At 37.8% G+C, this 17,514-nt stretch overlaps 1 protein-coding gene across 1 annotated transcript; it reads left to right on the plus strand.

Annotated features, from left to right (window-relative positions):
- Positions 1-391: 391 nt before the first annotated feature.
- Positions 392-17,423, plus strand: LOC306880129 (phospholipase DDHD1-like). The gene is made up of 13 exons (XM_079433450.1): positions 392-1,444; positions 3,099-3,275; positions 3,625-3,753; positions 4,934-5,081; positions 5,167-5,276; positions 5,358-5,464; positions 6,875-7,122; positions 9,478-9,553; positions 9,645-9,794; positions 10,438-10,502; positions 10,694-10,872; positions 13,956-14,204; positions 14,995-17,423. The coding sequence occupies exons 1-13, from the start codon at positions 712-714 to the stop codon at positions 15,174-15,176; spliced, it is 2,553 nt and encodes an 850-aa protein (XP_079289576.1). The 5' UTR covers positions 392-711; the 3' UTR covers positions 15,177-17,423.
- The last annotated feature ends 91 nt before the right edge of the window (positions 17,424-17,514 follow it).

Below are 17,514 nucleotides of genomic sequence, written 5' to 3' on the forward strand. Positions count from 1 at the left end.
GTCAAAATTAACAGAAAAAACACAAATAAAAAGTATGACAGACCATGTCAGGTTCAACCCATTTTTGAGACTTTGGCTCCCCGACTATGTATATAATAGTATAGAAATTAGAATAACTGCAACTCGAACCCGCAACCTTTGGATTACGAGTCCGACTCTCTAGCCATTAGGCCACGACTTCCCACCCATATAAGGTTGTTTACTGCATTTTTAACCAATCTTATCAAAACAACGTTATTTAAAATAGGCCTGCTGCCTACTTATATTATTAAAGTCACATAAAGATAGACTATAAACAGCCTAAGGAAGAAATAATATGTGATATTTCACGGACTCGAGAACGACTCGTTCAGACTGATTCTGTGAACCGGTTGAATCAATTCATTAAAAAGATTCGACTCAACTCAACAGAAAGATTCATTCACGAGTCGCTAAAGAGCAAGAGGGGCTCCACAGAGAGAAATACAGTCGGCATATTTATGGAAAGTGAACAGGTTGGCGTGTCCGCCCGGTAAGTTGAGGACTGTGCGACTGAATTCGTCGTTATTTAATGGGGTTTCGAGTCCAGCGCGTGTGATTGACGCATCCGGACAGATGCTGGCCGCTCCGGTGGCGCCGGGGGAAGGAGAGGTTTTGACATCGTTAGATTTGTTGTTATTATAATCAGCTGGAATCGCTTCGTTTGCTGTTTTCTAGAAAGCGGAGACAGCGATGAGCGCTTGTCAGGATAAAACGTCTTTGAGTTGTTCCCAAAGCAGGGAAAATGTAAGTGAATGGGGAAGGATGGAGGATGCGTTTGTGTCCTGCTTCGAGGAACCAACGGGCGACGCGATACGCGCCGGGATGGACGCGGTGCAGCCGGGTATAGACGGACATCTGCCGCTACCCCGAGGCCAACGCCAACTGATGCTAGGCCTGGTGGAAGAGGGTTTCGCCGGCTATCATGGCCTACTCGGTTCCGACCCGGACTCCGATTATCTCGACATCCCCTTAGACCCCAACTACAGCGATAGTGATGGGACCGTCGCCACGAAAAAGCGCAACCGCTCCAACAGCTCGCGGCACCGCGGGGAAGTCATCACGGAGCTCGGACCCGAGGAGGTGCGCTGGTTCTACAAAGAGGACAAGCGGACCTGGAAACCGTTTGTCGGACACGATTCTTTGAAAATCGAGTTGGCTTATCGCAAATACTGCGAACTTAACCCGAACGAGGTCAAACGGAGGGATGCGGGTGAAGAAGCGGAGGACTTATTCGAGTCACCATCGGGATGCGAAGCACCGGAGGTCCGGAGACAGTCGGTAACCGAGAGCCCGGAGGCTGGATGCGCAACAGAAGAGACGGAGCTGGGTTCAGAAAGCATCAACGTGGACGCAGTGTGTGTCCGTGGAGGACTCTACGAGGTGGACATCAACAAGAAAGACTGTTATCCTGTTTACTGGAACCGTGAGTATTTTTACAAGCTTACATTAAAGAAAACAATGTTATTTTGCAGAATGACCTTTTACATGCATTCAAACCACAATTTATTCAGGCACCTTCAACACTTAACACATTATCACAGTTTATTCGCTATAGTTAAGAAAATGGTAGAACTCAAGAGTCATCTCGATAATGCCAGATACATTTGATAGAAAGGGAACAAAACATGGGCAGGTCACATTTCCAAATTCCCCCAAAAATTGTAATCAATTTTACACTGTATGAAGTTTTTTTTGGGTGTAATATGTCACAGTTTACTTTATTTTGCTATCCTCGCTTACATAAATTAACTATAGTGTCCTGCACCCACTTAAAAATATCAAAAATTATATCTGGTGTCTGAACCTGTCAAGCTCCAAAAGCACCATGAAAGTATCCTAAAAGTACATAATTCATTGTGTGAAATGATAATATAATGATAATCTTGTGTGAGAAAAACAAACAAACTGAAATTTAACTCATTATTTGCCCAAAAAAACACTGCCACAAATCTTAAATGTCAATGAGTTCAATATTCAAACTTGACCCTGAAAGTGATTGCATCAGATTTTACCTCAGTCTCTATCGAATAACAACATTACGGGTTGTTCCTCAAATGGAGGAAAGTTGCCTCCTACTTTAATAAAGGAGCATTAATGTGTAACTTCTCCTTTTGTGTTTTTAATAACAATGGGATAACTGTTATTTTAACCTTTTATTCAGAGGTGCAGACGGATTTCAGTGATTTTTTTGTGGACGAAATCAATCACTAGGAATCAGATATTTCACATTAAGGTGAAAAGTAAAGGCTGTTTAAGTTGGTCACACTTGTTTGCACCGTTGACTTCTGTGTGAGCTGTAAAATTAGAGCTATTAGACAACTATTAGACACTAAATTTCAGTGAGATTTCACTAATGTCACTGCACTTTAAAGGAATAGTTTACCCAAAAGTAAAAATTCAGTCATTATTTACTCGCCCTCAAGTTGTTCCAAACCTGTATGAGTTTCTTTCTTCTGTTGAACACAAAAGATACTTTGAAGAGTGTAGGAAACCAAGCAGTTGCTAGTATCCACTCCATAGTGTGGAAAGAAATTCAAGTTTGGAACAACATGAGGGTGAGTAAATAATGACAACAAGTTCATTTCTGGGTGAACTATTCCTTTACAGCCTGCTATACACTACAGTGTACAGTCTTTTATGTTTACAATAAATTGTAGCCAAGACATCTCGGCACAATTCAGCATTGAAATCAGTTGTATATCCGTCTCGTCACTCTGTACTTGCATTCTCAATTTCAAGAAACTAAGAAACTAACTACCATACAGACAGAAGTTCACTTCTGAATCATGAATATGATTTTAGGTGTTTGAGAAAACGGCACAAACTTAAAGAAAAATATAAATCTATATATTGCTTTTCTCTGTAGACTTTATTCAAGCCACAGAAAATGTCATAAGTCATTATGTACGTAAATAACAAATATAATGTCATTTAATTAATCGCAAAAACCATGAATTCGTCACAAAGACTCACAAATTTACCCTACAATAACAGGAATCTTGTGGGGTCTTTGGGCTCAAGTCAGATAAAATGTTTCTTCAGAAACGGATAACAATTCATACTGCTTGCATTTACAGAACAGGACCACATCCCGGTCATGAGAGGCCAGTGGTTCACAGACGGGACCTGGTTGCCACTGGAGGAAGAGGAAAGTGACCTCATTGAACTGGAGTACCTGGCACGTTTCCGAGGCCAGCAGATGAAAGACACCTTTGACACGGAAGCGGTGGCCACCACGGTGGACAGCAAAGATGGTAATAAACCATGTTACGAATAGCACTCAGGGTTAGGGAAGCTTTGTTATAGGGGTCAAGCACACAAAAAAGGCCGACTTAACATTGAGGCCTAGTTCAGCTGATCTAGAGGCACGGCCATGAATGAACCACAACCCAACCCAGACTTCCTGTTTGTCTAATATGACACACATTTGAAGTAAGTCAAACACCGGTGACATGCATACTACAGAAGGGCTATTGGCTGTCACTTGTGTTTGCAAATAGTCAAAAAGACCCTTAATTGAAATGAACTGAGCTGATTAGGCATTACTTAACAGTCAGGTAATTTGAAACGGACGTGTTTGACTTCTGCCCTTAATTCACTTAGCCATGCACAGTCTGAAACTGAGCCGGAGCCACGTGGACTGGCACAGCGTGGATGAAGTGTACCTTTACAGCGATGCTACCACTTCAAAGATCGCACGGACTGTTACTCAGAAACTGGGATTCTCCAAAGGTTTGTAACGATCTTGACTAGTAAGTACTTCTCAATGGTATTGCTCATTAAAAAAAGACCACATGAAATGGCTTGATGAGTGCAGTATTCTGTCTTAAAGGGATGGTTCACCCAAAAATAAAAATTCTGTCATTAATGACTCTCCCTCATGTCGTTCCAAACTTGTAAGACCTTCGTTCATCTTCGGAGCACAAATTGAGATGTTTTTGATGAATTCCGAGAGCTCTCTGACCCTCCCATAGACAGCAAGGATCCTTACAGGATCAAGGCTCAGAAACGTAGCAAGGACATTCTTAAAATGTGACCCGTTCTGGCGAAATGAGTCGGAAGTCACACGGGCTAATTTTGAGCTACAGGCAAAAGAAGTGAAAAATGTCAGTGAATTTGAGGTTTTGACCAAAATGAGTTCAGTATAACCCTTGTGAAAAAGCAAAAACAAGTTAGAGTAACTATTACTGAGATAATATACTGTGTAAGAAAATACTTAAGTGCAAATGAAATTTTATGTTTTCGGACATGTTAATTGCATGTTAATTCAAATGAAATTAAAATTTATTAAATGCAATTAGCTGACCTTTAGAGTACTTTTTGACCCAAGAAGTACACCTAAGTACATCTTTAAATTTAATTTCATTATTAATTCTCGTTTTTTTTTTATTTTTTTTTTAATATGGTTAAAGTGCACTGCCAAATATGCTGATTAAAATAAATTATGCTTTAATGTAATTTCTATTTAAACCTGTATGACATATATTTAATTATATTTGCAATTAGACATTTATTGCAGTTTAGTACATTCACAATATATTTAAATGTAACATTAAGTGATAAACTAGAGCAGGGGTAGGTAACGTCGGTCCTGAAGTGCCGATGTCCTGCAGAGTTTAGCTCCAACCCTGAAAAAACCCTCACCTGCATGTAGCCCTAGTAATTCTGAAGACTTGATTAGCTTGTTCAGGTGTGTTTGATTGGGGTTGGAGCTAAACTCTTTTTCTTTTTCTTTAATTAATATTATATTATCTGCAAGTACAATTGAACCATTCTTCTAAAATTTTAAGTACACAACAAGTGCACATTCAATATCTTTTTCACAAGCAGAGTCATTATTCAAATTAAAGATAAAATGAAGGGATTATCAATGTTACAAAGTAGCAGAGTTTCTTACTTCATGTCTGGTTAGCGTCCAGCAGCGGGACCCGTCTCCATCGAGGTTACGTAGAGGAGGCGGCTCCAGAGGACACGCCCCCTGAAACAACGCACATAGTCTTTGTGGTGCATGGGATCGGCCAGAAGATGGATCAGGGCCGTATCATTAGAAATACAAGCATGTGAGTCCACTGATCACACAGCTGAATCTGCACAAAACCAGTCATCTAAACCTGAAACTAACTGATGCATTTCACTGATGGACAGGATGCGTGATGCTGCCCGCAAGATGGAGGAGAAGCACTTTTCGGACCGAACAAATGAACACGTTGAGTTCCTTCCTGTGGAATGGCGATCTAAACTCGCCCTTGATGGAGGTATTGACTATGGACAATAATAAAAAAAAAAACAAAGTACATAATGTTTGAAAACTATTATGATGAAGTGTACTTTTTCAGACACCGTGGACTCCATTACTCCAGACAAAGTGCGAGGTCTGAGAGACATGCTGAACAGCAGTGCCATGGACATTATGTACTACACAAGCCCTTTGTACAGGGATGAGGTGACATACAGCCACAATCCTCCAATCTTTCATTCGTTTTCTCATTATTTTTTTTATTTTTCAGCTCTCTACCCATTATAAACGTCATGTTTCAAAATCTAGTACATAAACAACATGCTCCTTATGAAAAGACTGTACTTAAATTATTATGCTATCTTATATTGGCCAAAATCTAAGGCATCATCACATTTTCTTTTTAAAGAATGTATTTCCATTCAAATAAGAAATTACACATTAGCATACTTAAGTTATTATGAAAATAGTATACTTATAAAATAATATATTTAAATGTGAACTGAAAGTATTTTTTTGAAAAATTATTATAGTTTAAATTTATATTAAATGCAATTAGATGATCCTTTTTTCTTTTTTGACCCACCTAATTCCATCTTTATATGTAATTTTATCATTCTAATGTCTCTCAAATATGGTTAAAGTTTACAGCCTACACCTACCCTTACTCTACCCGATACTTTTATTTTCAACTTTTTTATTATTTCCTTCATTTTTATTGAAATTTTTCATTTTTATTAAATGCCTTTCTGATGCAAAATGAGATTTGAAAAGGGAGAAAAAAGTTCGAACTCGGGTCGATCGCTTCAAAAAGCATGCACCTTACCATCTACACCACTGAAACTAATTCTAAACTAGCTTCTTTTTTTTAGTGTTGACTAACCCAATCACACGTTACTGGGTGAAGTCAGTGTAAATAGCCTTTGACAACAAGGCAGGCTATTTGCACTTAGTGTAAATAGACACTCCGTTTAAGGCGATCACATTTTCATAATGAAGTTGCAATTTAGTATATGTGAAATATATTATAAGTATGTGATTATTAATAAAATTATAATCACATACTTTACATGCAACATATATTTTATATATACATCTGTTTGAGTATGCTTAATTGGCCTTTTATTTGATTAATATTATATTATCTCAAGTACGTGTAATTTGTGGACCAGAAATGTTGAGTATAATGTTCAGAAAGTATAAATAAATATAGCTAAATATTATTTCAAATATATTATTTTAATCAGTACGTGTGTGTGCTATGGTTTTTAGCTTATTAGAGTATTTTTAGCTTAGCAGCATTCAGTTGAAATCAGTTACTGAATTTCCCATGCACTTCACATGTTTTTTTTTATTCAGTACCTATGTTCAGTGTTATAAGTCTTTCACTTATTAGGTTAAATTCAGAATGCATACTAATTTAGAAGGCAGCTGTCTATGTAGGCAGTACACAGCATGGCAGCTGACTAGGTTTTGGAGCATAGCTATTCTTAGTCTCTTTCATGTAAAGTTTGACTAAATGTCCCACACTGAAGCACACTCTGTCCTACTATTTCCTAGTACACAAAAAAAGTGTCACAATTGTTCATTTCATGCTCACTGCACTTGCATCCTTAGATCACCCGGGGTCTAACCAAAGAGTTGAACCGACTCTACACGCTCTTTTGTGAGCGCAACCCAGAATTTGCAGAGAAAGGAAAGGTGTCCATCGTCTCCCACTCACTCGGCTGTGTCATCACCTTTGACATCATGACAGGGTGGGACCCTGTGCGCTTTGTTCATGAAGAGGTGCCAGATGCCATGGAGGCTGACATTAGCAGACAAGAACGTCAGCTACTGGAGGATCTTCGTAACACATGCTTAAGGTTTACAACTAATTATAGTTACACTCTACACTTCCATTGTATTAGTAAATCTAATAATAATAAGCAGGACAGTGACAATGAACATTATAATGAACATTCCACAAATTTTTTTTTAGAGTTTTAACAGAGATTTAAACCTAAAACTGTTTTAAGGCTATTGCACACTGAGTCCGAACTCTTATAGAAATGGCCACCCTGAAGATCCTTGCACACGGAGTCCGAACTTTTCGCATGTTGTAAAATAAATACAACCTCACGTTGTGTCAATCACGTTTACACACTGCCTCCGAAACCTGGTTTGATTTTCTACGTTTTCGCATCCGTAGCAAGCGTTTTGAGAGGAAAGGATGACAAATACGAAAAACGCATACGAAAATTTCGGACTCCGTGCGCAAGGATCTTCAGGGTGGCCATTTCTATGACTCCAAAAAGGAGGACACTTTCCAGGATAAAAACTGAAAAATATTCCTAAACGTGACAAAAACATTAGATTTTTTTGATTTTTATTATTAAATTTATTTCCATGGACATTTTTTTTACCCTTTATAAGGGCAAAGTTCTAACCTTATGTCTAAATGTATGCATCATCATTCATGTAAATCTGTATATTTATTCAATAAATGCAATTACCAATCAACTTAAATCAATATCAGCAAAATCTCAAGAAGCTGCATCTCAAGTTGCATTTAAATGTATTTCTGCAGACTGTTTAAAGCAACTCAGAGATGCCATGAATGCGTTTATACAACTGCATAAATAACATGTTGAATATAAAAGAAAGTAACGGCTGATTCATTCAGGAATGAAGAAAGTGACTTACTGACTTCATTTCCGCATACTAGTATACTACTCTTGCAATTTGTACCTAAAAAGGTTATGCTAAAATAGTAAAAGTAGTATACTAGTATGCAATTGAGTTTCGGATAACTGTCTTATTGAATCACTCATCCGATTCGTTCAGAAATGCTGAATCACTCAGGAACGAAACACTACCATGTTGATCAGAGATAGAAAAAAAGAAATAGACCAAAACAGTCAATACTGACAATATTGTGTCTGAAATGTACATCACTTAATGTAAACGTATTTATTTATTATATACCATTTTATAAAGTATAAGATAGCGATATTAAAAGGAGGACAAATTAATGTCTGCTTTGGTAAACAGACATGGTATTTCAAAACCAGACTGTCCAACCTGAAACCAGGTGGATGCCCACCTTAACTGTAGCAACTGCATAGCAACATGCTAACAACCACTCAGATTAATCTAGTAATTGTATAGCAATACGTTAACGTCCACCCAGGACACGCTAGTAAGACAAAACCTCTAAAATCAGTTGAGCAATCGCATAGCAACATGCTAACAAACACTCAAAACACACTAGCAACATATTAACTACCACCTAAAACACAAGACACTAACAACCTGTCAGAAAACTGAAGCATAGCAACACACTAATAGCTACTCAGAACACTCAACGACAATAGCATGACACTAACAACCTCTCAGAACACTGTAGCAGCAAAGAAACAAGCTAACAACTACTCAGACCACTATAGAAACATGCTAACATCCACCCAGAACACTCTAATATCCTCTCTGAACACTCAAAAACAATCAAACAGCAACATGCTAGCAATACTCAGAACACTCTAATATCCTCTCTGAACACTCAAAAACAATAAAACAGCAACATGCTAGCAATACTCAGACCACTCTAGCAACACACTAACAACCATTCAGAACGCTAGAAACTGCATAGCAATATGCTAACAACCTTAACCACTGTAGCAACATGCTAACAACGACTCAGAACACACTAGCAACACGCTAACAACAACCATTCAGAACACTACTACATATCAACATGCTAACAACCTTAACCACTGTAACAACATGCTAACAACCACCAGACCACTTCTGCAACACACTAACAACCACTAGCGACATGCTAACATCCACTTGGAGCACTGTAGCAACCAAACAGAAACTCGCTAATAAACATTCACAACATATTAGCCACTAACGTCCTGGCTGTCAGTTTTACATGGCTAGCACAAATATAGCTGTTATTTTAACTGTGATTTCTGTTGTCTGAATGATACATTAAGATTTAGAAATAGCAACCTTTACAATCCTTTTCCATTAGTTCGTAATATATTATCCATTTGTTTGTTTGTCAGCTGTATTGATTTTAGTGCTCCCCTGTTGTTTCTGATGCATTTAAGAATCGTGAATTATTAAAAGCTTTTTAGTTTTGTCTGCACTCTACCCCACAATGACAATCCCTCTTTTAATCTGGTTTATGTGATGTTGCTCTCCAAAAATGTAATTTAATATTTCATTTGCAGAATGAGGGATTTGGAGGATAAGCTTCGGCATTTCCAAACCTCATCTTCAAGACCCTCTCCAGCCCTGAAATTCAAGGTATGTTTGTGTAACCGTACCCTTCCTTTCTCCTTCTCACCTCCTGTTTGTGTTTGTCTTAATCAATAAACCATGTGATTTGGGATTGTAGGTGGAGAACTTCTTTTGCATGGGATCTCCTCTGGCTGTGTTCTTGGCATTGCGAGGTGTCCGTCCCGGAACCAACAGAACACAGGACCACATCCTACCCAAGTCCATCTGCCAGAGGCTTTTCAACATCTTCCATCCCACTGATCCTGTAGTGAGTGTGATTAGACTGCAGTGTAAACATAGCTCAGGATCATATTTCTCTTTTTACTGGTCCATATTAGGAGCCAGTTGGGAAACAAAAATTAGTCTTTAGTCTTGAAATAAAATAATGAATTCTAGCATTAAAATACATGTAATTAGCTCTAATCTGTTGAAATTGTCCCTAAATTCTAATTCATTCAAATGCATTCTTTAAAATAAAAGGCTTTTTTACTGGCTTCTGTGGTTCCATGAACATTCATGGAACCGTTCCATTCCACAGAAGCAAGAAAAATGGTTCTTATAAAAACCTTTGATTGAAAGATTCTTTAAGGAACCCAAAAAATGTTTCTTCCGTGCCTCATTGTACCCCCCCGCCCCTTTGAACCATATTTTTAAAATAGGACAAACACAGCCAAAAAAAATAAAACCAATATTGTTGGAGTATGTTTTACAAGGAAATACTATTTCAGTCTTTCTGCGTCAAAGTTTTTCATTCAGTTGAATGTGTTACTAGCAATTTCTAAGTGAAAATTGTTTCTACACCATTTCTTTTTTCAGTATAGTTCCTGTTATTGTAATCGAAGATATAGAATATCTGTATCAGTCAGGAAATATAAATAACAATCAAATAAAGACAAATGGTTTCCTTTTAGGCATACAGGTTGGAACCTCTCATCCTGAAGCATTATAGTAATATAGCACCTGTCCAAATTCACTGGTGAGTAAAAGAATGACTTCGCTAAATAAATGCAAAAATTAAGTGAAAGTGTTAAATTGGAAATATATATATATATATATATATATATATATATAAGCAAATAAAGTACTGTTTCTATAATGTACAATGCACAACTGTGACTGCATATAGTTTTTTACATTCATGTAACCATTGATTTTTTTTTTTTTTAGGTACAACACCACCAGCCCCACACCGTATGAACAGATCCGTCCCACTCTACTGAATCCGTCAAAGGAAAGTGCTTCTGTGTCCGATACAGAGAGCCTCCCGAGCCCCTGCACCTCCCCTCCGCAGCCCCGCAGACACTACGGCGAGTCTATCACCAACCTGGGCAAGGCCAGCATCATGGGTGAGATGGAAAGAGAGAGGTCATTAAAGGCGTCTGGAGTAGTAGAGCAGAATGTATAGTGTGCAGTGTAGGAGTAGGATTACGCTTCCCAAATACTGAGATAATGGCAGTCTGCCTTTAATTACTGCGTATTTGCAGTTTATAGCACTTGATTTTAGTCCACAAAGCGATAAATAGAAACAGCTCAGCAAAGTATTGGCTCAATAGGAAGCAATTAGGAAGTGTCACAGAAACAACTGGAGATTTGTAAAACCCCTGAGCAATACTATATATTATAGGCCAAAACAAAATTAACAGAAATGAACTAGATTGTATATATATTACTAGGTGTGTAAGTAATAATAAAATATTTTGTGTCATAACGGCCTGACATAAACTATACAGCATAAAAGATAATCTGTTTTTTTGTTTTTGTTTTGTTTTTTGCAATGGAAGTCATTGGTAACCATTCAAAATACCTTGATTTATGTTCCACAAAAAAAGTCATTCAGGTTTTAATAAATTATGACAATTTAAATTTTTTGGGTGAACTATCCCTTTAAAGTTTTTCCCCCTTTTTTTTTTATTTTTTATGAAATAATACTCAAAATAAGAAACTAAAACTGCCAGCAGGTGACTGTAAATGTCTTTATAAGTCAAACTGCAAATGTGATTCATTCAAAAATTTAAACGGCTTTCTTTATGAATGGGCCTTTTGATTCATCCGATTTGTGTTGCTCGGAGATGCACAACAATTCTGCTGTGGCTTTAAAGGTAATATTTTTGTTGCCAAAACGGAGCAAAAACAGACAATATTGTGTTTAAAATATAACACAATAACTTTTTATTTACTGAACTGTTGTATAACATCACATTTGCACTCGGGACAAACAGCACTCATATGATATAGCTCTTGCTGCTCGTGTGATATCGCTTATCATATGATATAAATATGAGACAAAAACTTTGGAGCATTTTTGCCCCAATATCTTGAATTTTAGGGCATAACTACATTTATGGAGTTGTTGCCCTGCATCATTTGTCAACAGTCAAATGTAAGATGATGTGCGTTATTTACGTTAAACTATATAGTATATAACTCGTTAAACTGACAGCCCTAATATGTACAGTGCCGTGAAAAGGTTTTTGCCCCCTTCCTGTTTTTTTATTTTTTTGCCTATTTGTCACACTTAAAAAATTCAGATCAAACAAAATTTGAATATTACACAAAGATAATGCAAGTAAATATAAAATGCAGTTTTTAAATGATGATTTCATTTATTAAGGGAAAAAAGCTGTTAATACCTACCTGGCCCTACGTGAAAAATTAATTGCCCCTCCTGTTAAATCTTGAAAGAACTGTGATTAACCACATTATTTTAAAAAGCTGAGTTAAATTTCACTAGCCACAACCAGGCCTGATTACTACCAGACCTGTTGAATCAAGAAATCACTTAAATATAACATGTCTGACAAAGAGAAGAATGTTTAAAGAGCAACACATCATGCCGCGATCTAAAGAAATTCAAGAACAGATGACAAACAAAATAGTTCATTATATATCAGTCTGGAAAGGGTTATAAAGCCATTTATATGGCTTTGGGACTCCAGCGAACCACGGTCAAAGCCATTATCCACAAATGGGGAAAACTTGGAACAGTGGTGAACCTTCCCAGGTGTGGCCGGCCAACCAAAATTACTCCAAGAGCGCAACAACAACTCATCCAGGACGTCATAAAATAACCCAGAACAACATCTAAAGAACTGCAGGCCTCACTTGCCTCAATTAAGGTCAGTGTTCATGATTCAACAATAAGAGAGAGACTGGGCAAAAACGGCATCCATGGGAGAGTTCCAAGGCAAAAGCCACTGCTGACCAAAAACAACACAATGTCTCATCTCACATTTGCCAAAACATATTTTGATTATCCCCAAGACTTTTGGGCAAATATTCTGTGGACTGATGAGACAAAAGTTGAACGTTTTGGAAGGTGCGTGTTCCGTTACATCTGGCATAAAACCAACACAGCATTTCCTAAAAAGAACATCATACCAACAGTGAAACATGTTGACGACTTGCCATAATTGATGGAACCATGAATTCTGCACTCTATCAGAAAATCCTGAAGGAGAATGTCCTGCCATCAGTTTGTGACCTCAAGCTCAAGCACACTTGGGTTATGCAGCAGGACAATGATCCCAAACACACCGGCAAGTCCACCTCTGAATGGCTCAAGAAAAACAAAATTAAGGTTTTGGAGTGGCCAAGTCAATGTCCAGAATTAAAGTGAAGTGAAAGTGAAAAGTGAAGTGACATACAGCCAAGTATGGTGACCCATACTTGGAATTCGTGCTCTGCATTTATCCCATCCAAAGTGCACACACACACAGCAGTGAACACACACATACCGTGAACACACACCCGGAGCAGTAGGCAGCCATTTTTATGCTGCGGCGCCTGGGGAGCCTTTTGGGATTCAGTGCCTTGCTCAAGGGCACCTCAGTCGTGGTATTGAGGGTGGAGAGAGCGCTGGACATTCACTCCCCCCACCTACAATTCCTGCCGGCCCGAGACTCGAACCCGCAACCTTTGGATTACGAGTCCGAATCTCTAACCATTAGGCCACGACTTCCCACCGATTGAGATGCTGTGGTATGACCTTAAACAGTCCTTTCATGCTCGAAAACCCTCCAATATGGCTGAATTAAAACAATTGAATTCTGCAAAGAAGAGTGGGCCAAAATTCCTCCAGTTATTGCAAACGCTTGATTGCAGTTGTTGCTGCAAAGGGTCGCACAACCAGTTGTTAAATTTGGAGGGCAATTACTTTTTCACGTAGGGCCAGGCAGGTTTGGACAGCTTTTTTCTTTTAATAAATGAACTCGTTATTTCAAAACTGCATTTTGTATTTACTCAGGTTATCTTTGTGTAATATTAAAATGAGTTTGATCTGAATCATTCAATTGTGACATGAAAAATAATATATATATATATATATATATTATACAAATACTGCATGTGCCAAAGCCATCCTTATTTCTGAAATAAGAAGGTTTCATGACTTAAATTGTAACGTTTTCTGTGCATACTTTTTTTTATGCAGGAGCGGCAAGTATTGGTAAAGGCATTGGCGGTATCCTGTTCTCCAGATTTTCCCGCTCTAGTGGACAGGTGGGTAGTGTGGAGGAGGAGCCATTAGACTCTGAAGGAGGGGCTTGTGAGAAAGGGGAAGACGGCCGGCCTGTGGAGTTAGACGATATAGTTGAGGAGAAGACCGATGAGAAAATAGAGGAGAAGACAGGAGACACCAGCATGTCACAATCACCCTCTGTCATTATGGATAACTCAACCTGTAAGCACCATCTACATAAAGAAGTCATTGTGCAGTTTGATAATTTTCTCAGTACTCATAATTTCATGATTTCAGTATTTTGGTTTAGAAAACCTGTTTGGAAACAAACTATATCTTTGCAGTTTGGTGCCGTTAATATTTCCAAAAACAGTTGTTTTTACTGATAACTTTATCCTTTATTATAATGGAAACGTCTCCACCTCTGAGTAAAAAATAAAGTAATTGTAAGATAAGGTTTTTAAAGTAAGAAATTAAGGCCCGGTTTCTTAGACAGGGCTTAGCCTAAACCAGGATTAGGCCATAGTTCAATAAGGACATTTAAGTAATTTTTATAAACATGCCTTAGAAAAAAGCATTACTGGGGTGCATCTTGAGACAAAACAAAGGCACTGACATGTTTTAAGATCAGTCAGTGCAAGTTTCTTTCAGTTGAAACAGCTCAGATATACATTTTAGTCTAGGACTAGGCTTAAGCCTTGTCTGTGAAACCAGGGGTAAGTCACGTTGTGAGATATAAAGTTGCAATTACCAATCATAAAGTCGAATTGCAAGATATAAAAATACATTGTGAGATGCAAAATCGCAATTGCAAGATATAAAGTCACATTTAGAAATGTCCTAAGTTATAAACTAGCACTTTGAAGATATAAAGTCAGAATTCCAAGAAATAAAATATAAGAAACAAAATTGCAATTATGAGATATAGTCAAATTGCTAGATATGAAGTCACAGTGTGAGATGTAATATTGCAGTTCTGACAAATGACATCGTTCTTGTGTCTGTTTTGCAGTTGAGCTCGAGAAACGCATCGACTTCGAGCTGAGGGAGGGCCTGGTGGAGAGCCGCTATTGGTCAGCGGTGACGTCACACACAGCCTATTGGTGCTCCCACGATGTGGCTCTGTTTCTGCTAACGTTCATGTACAGGCCAAATGAAGCAAATGACATGCCAGAGGACAACCCTGAGTCATAACAAACACACATATGAACTCTCGAACACAGCACCACCCGCGATCACTCCCTTAATTTAGTTTAGCAGACCTTGTTCACTGTGTATCAGAGATCCTGTCCTTGCCTTGTTTTCCCTAATTTACAAGCACACCCATGGAAGAGACCTACCCTCTCCACTACATCCCCAGGGATTGTTCTTAACCTCGATGAGACAGTGGTAATGATCCTACTTGTTGCAGCTTGGAAATTCTGACCATTCACATCTTGATAATTCCCAAAGCAGCAGACTCTTCATATTGACTGATGTGTATCGACTTAAGTTGTGGTTGTATAGAATGACTGACAAAAGTCTGCTGAATTGGAGGTTCACAATCAGAAGGGTACATAAGATCTGTTTTATTGCCTTTTTTTTAATAAATTAATCCTAAATATATGTTTACATTATTTAGATGATAAAACGCAATCTGCATCACTCCTAAAAGTGGCCAAATATTGAGTTGATAGTTGACGGGAGCAGTGCATGTAGATAGAATAACCATTAGTAAACATGGTTCACCCAAAAACATCAGTTCTGTCATTATTTATTCACCGTCATGTTGTTCCAAATTCATGTGATTTTCTTAAGTGGAACAAAAAGAGATATTTTGAAGAATTGTACTAGTTGCTTTTTACATGCAGTTACAATGAATAAGTATGTTAAGTATCACTGATATATTCATAATCATATTTTGAGTTTTTATTTTTTTAGTTGTTTGTTCTGTCTGCTTGTTTTCAGTCTAATTTTAGTTAAAGTACTTTAGTTTTAGTATTTTTTTAAATAAGAAAATGGGAAATGTTGCTGTAATAAAATGTTTAAATTTTTTTATTTTATATTTTTTTCAAATTATGATTTTTTTTATTTATTTTTTATTGGTTAACGATAATAACCCTGATGCAAACTGAAGCTTTTAAGCTTAAAAAATGTTGCAAAGCACCATAAAGTTTCAGAAAAGTGAAAATGTTCCAAGTCCTCTGAATTTAATGTGACGAACAGATTGAATTTTAAATTGTCGTTCTCTAAAAATGTTAATATCTGCCCTAGCTCTCCTTTCCACAGTCATGAGTGGAGTAGCAGTGTTTGAATCATGAATGAATCTTTATTTGATTTAGATCTTAACTAACTTAGCTGACAAAAAACAGTCTGAATGATTCAATCAACCGAGCTTAACTCACTGAATCCTTGATCCGATAGTAGTGTTTTAGGAGAACGTTATCTGTGAATAACCACTGACCTGAGCTTCAGACGACTTGGAACATAGTTGTATGGATCCCTTTCATGATCCGTTTTGCACCTTGAAAGCCTCGGTTCCCATTGATTGTAATTGGAAAGATCGACCAGGGATGCATTTCTCAAAAGCATTGTATGCCCAAGTTGATCATAGCTCCATTGATGACAATGGATCAACTTAGGCTTACAATGCTTTTGAGAAACACAGCCCAGTACATTCTTCAGAATTTCTCCTTTTGTCTTCCATGGAGGTCCTACTGGTTTGGAACATCATTGTGGAGGATCACAGAATTTTCGTTTCTTGGTGAACTATTCCAGACATTTCCATTCCTTTTCCTTCTTCTCTTTCCAATACATTTGAGGCTTTAGTTTCTCCTCTGTGTTCACATGACAGACACTGAAATCTACTGCATATTCGAATCCCATGATCACCACTGAATTAGAGTTGATGCTTTAACATGCATGAAAGACAAAGTCTGGATGTTTTCCACTGAGGCTGTTAGAAAAACCCTTCACAACTGGATCTCCTCTTAGTTCTGTCCAAGTTGACACACTTAACATTTTTCATACGTGGCATTCTTTGCAGTCGGCATATCAAACCTGTTACTCGTCATGTTGTTTTCTAATGTATTATAGCACTAATGAATCGTACAGTCACAAAGACATTGCCATTTTAAACTAATACCATCGTTTTTGTGTTACGTCCATGTTTTCTGTATTAATTTTGTATGATTTGTTTACAGTAATCCTGAAAAATGACACCCCCATGCCTTTACGATGAAAGGAGAAAAGCACTTAACATTTCTCCTTACCTCACCCTTGAATGTGCCAATAAACTGAAGAGTGCGATCTTCATCAGGTGTCAGAGGGAAACGTCCGCATTATGTGCAAATATATTAGAACTGGACTCCAGCGTGTCTGTTCGTGTTTAGCCTCAGTGAACACAAAGCTGTTCCTCTTTTATGAACCTCGTGTTTTTCATTAAAATCGATATCGACCGCCTGCTCTGTCTCATTCTGTTAATTGCTTTTAAATTCTGACTTTATAGGTAATAGGTATCAGCTATAAGCAGAGTTTGCTGTGGGCCTTGATC

This window comes from Barbus barbus, assembly GCF_936440315.1.
Source record: "Barbus barbus genome assembly, chromosome: 14".
Lineage (NCBI taxonomy): Eukaryota > Metazoa > Chordata > Actinopteri > Cypriniformes > Cyprinidae > Barbus > Barbus barbus.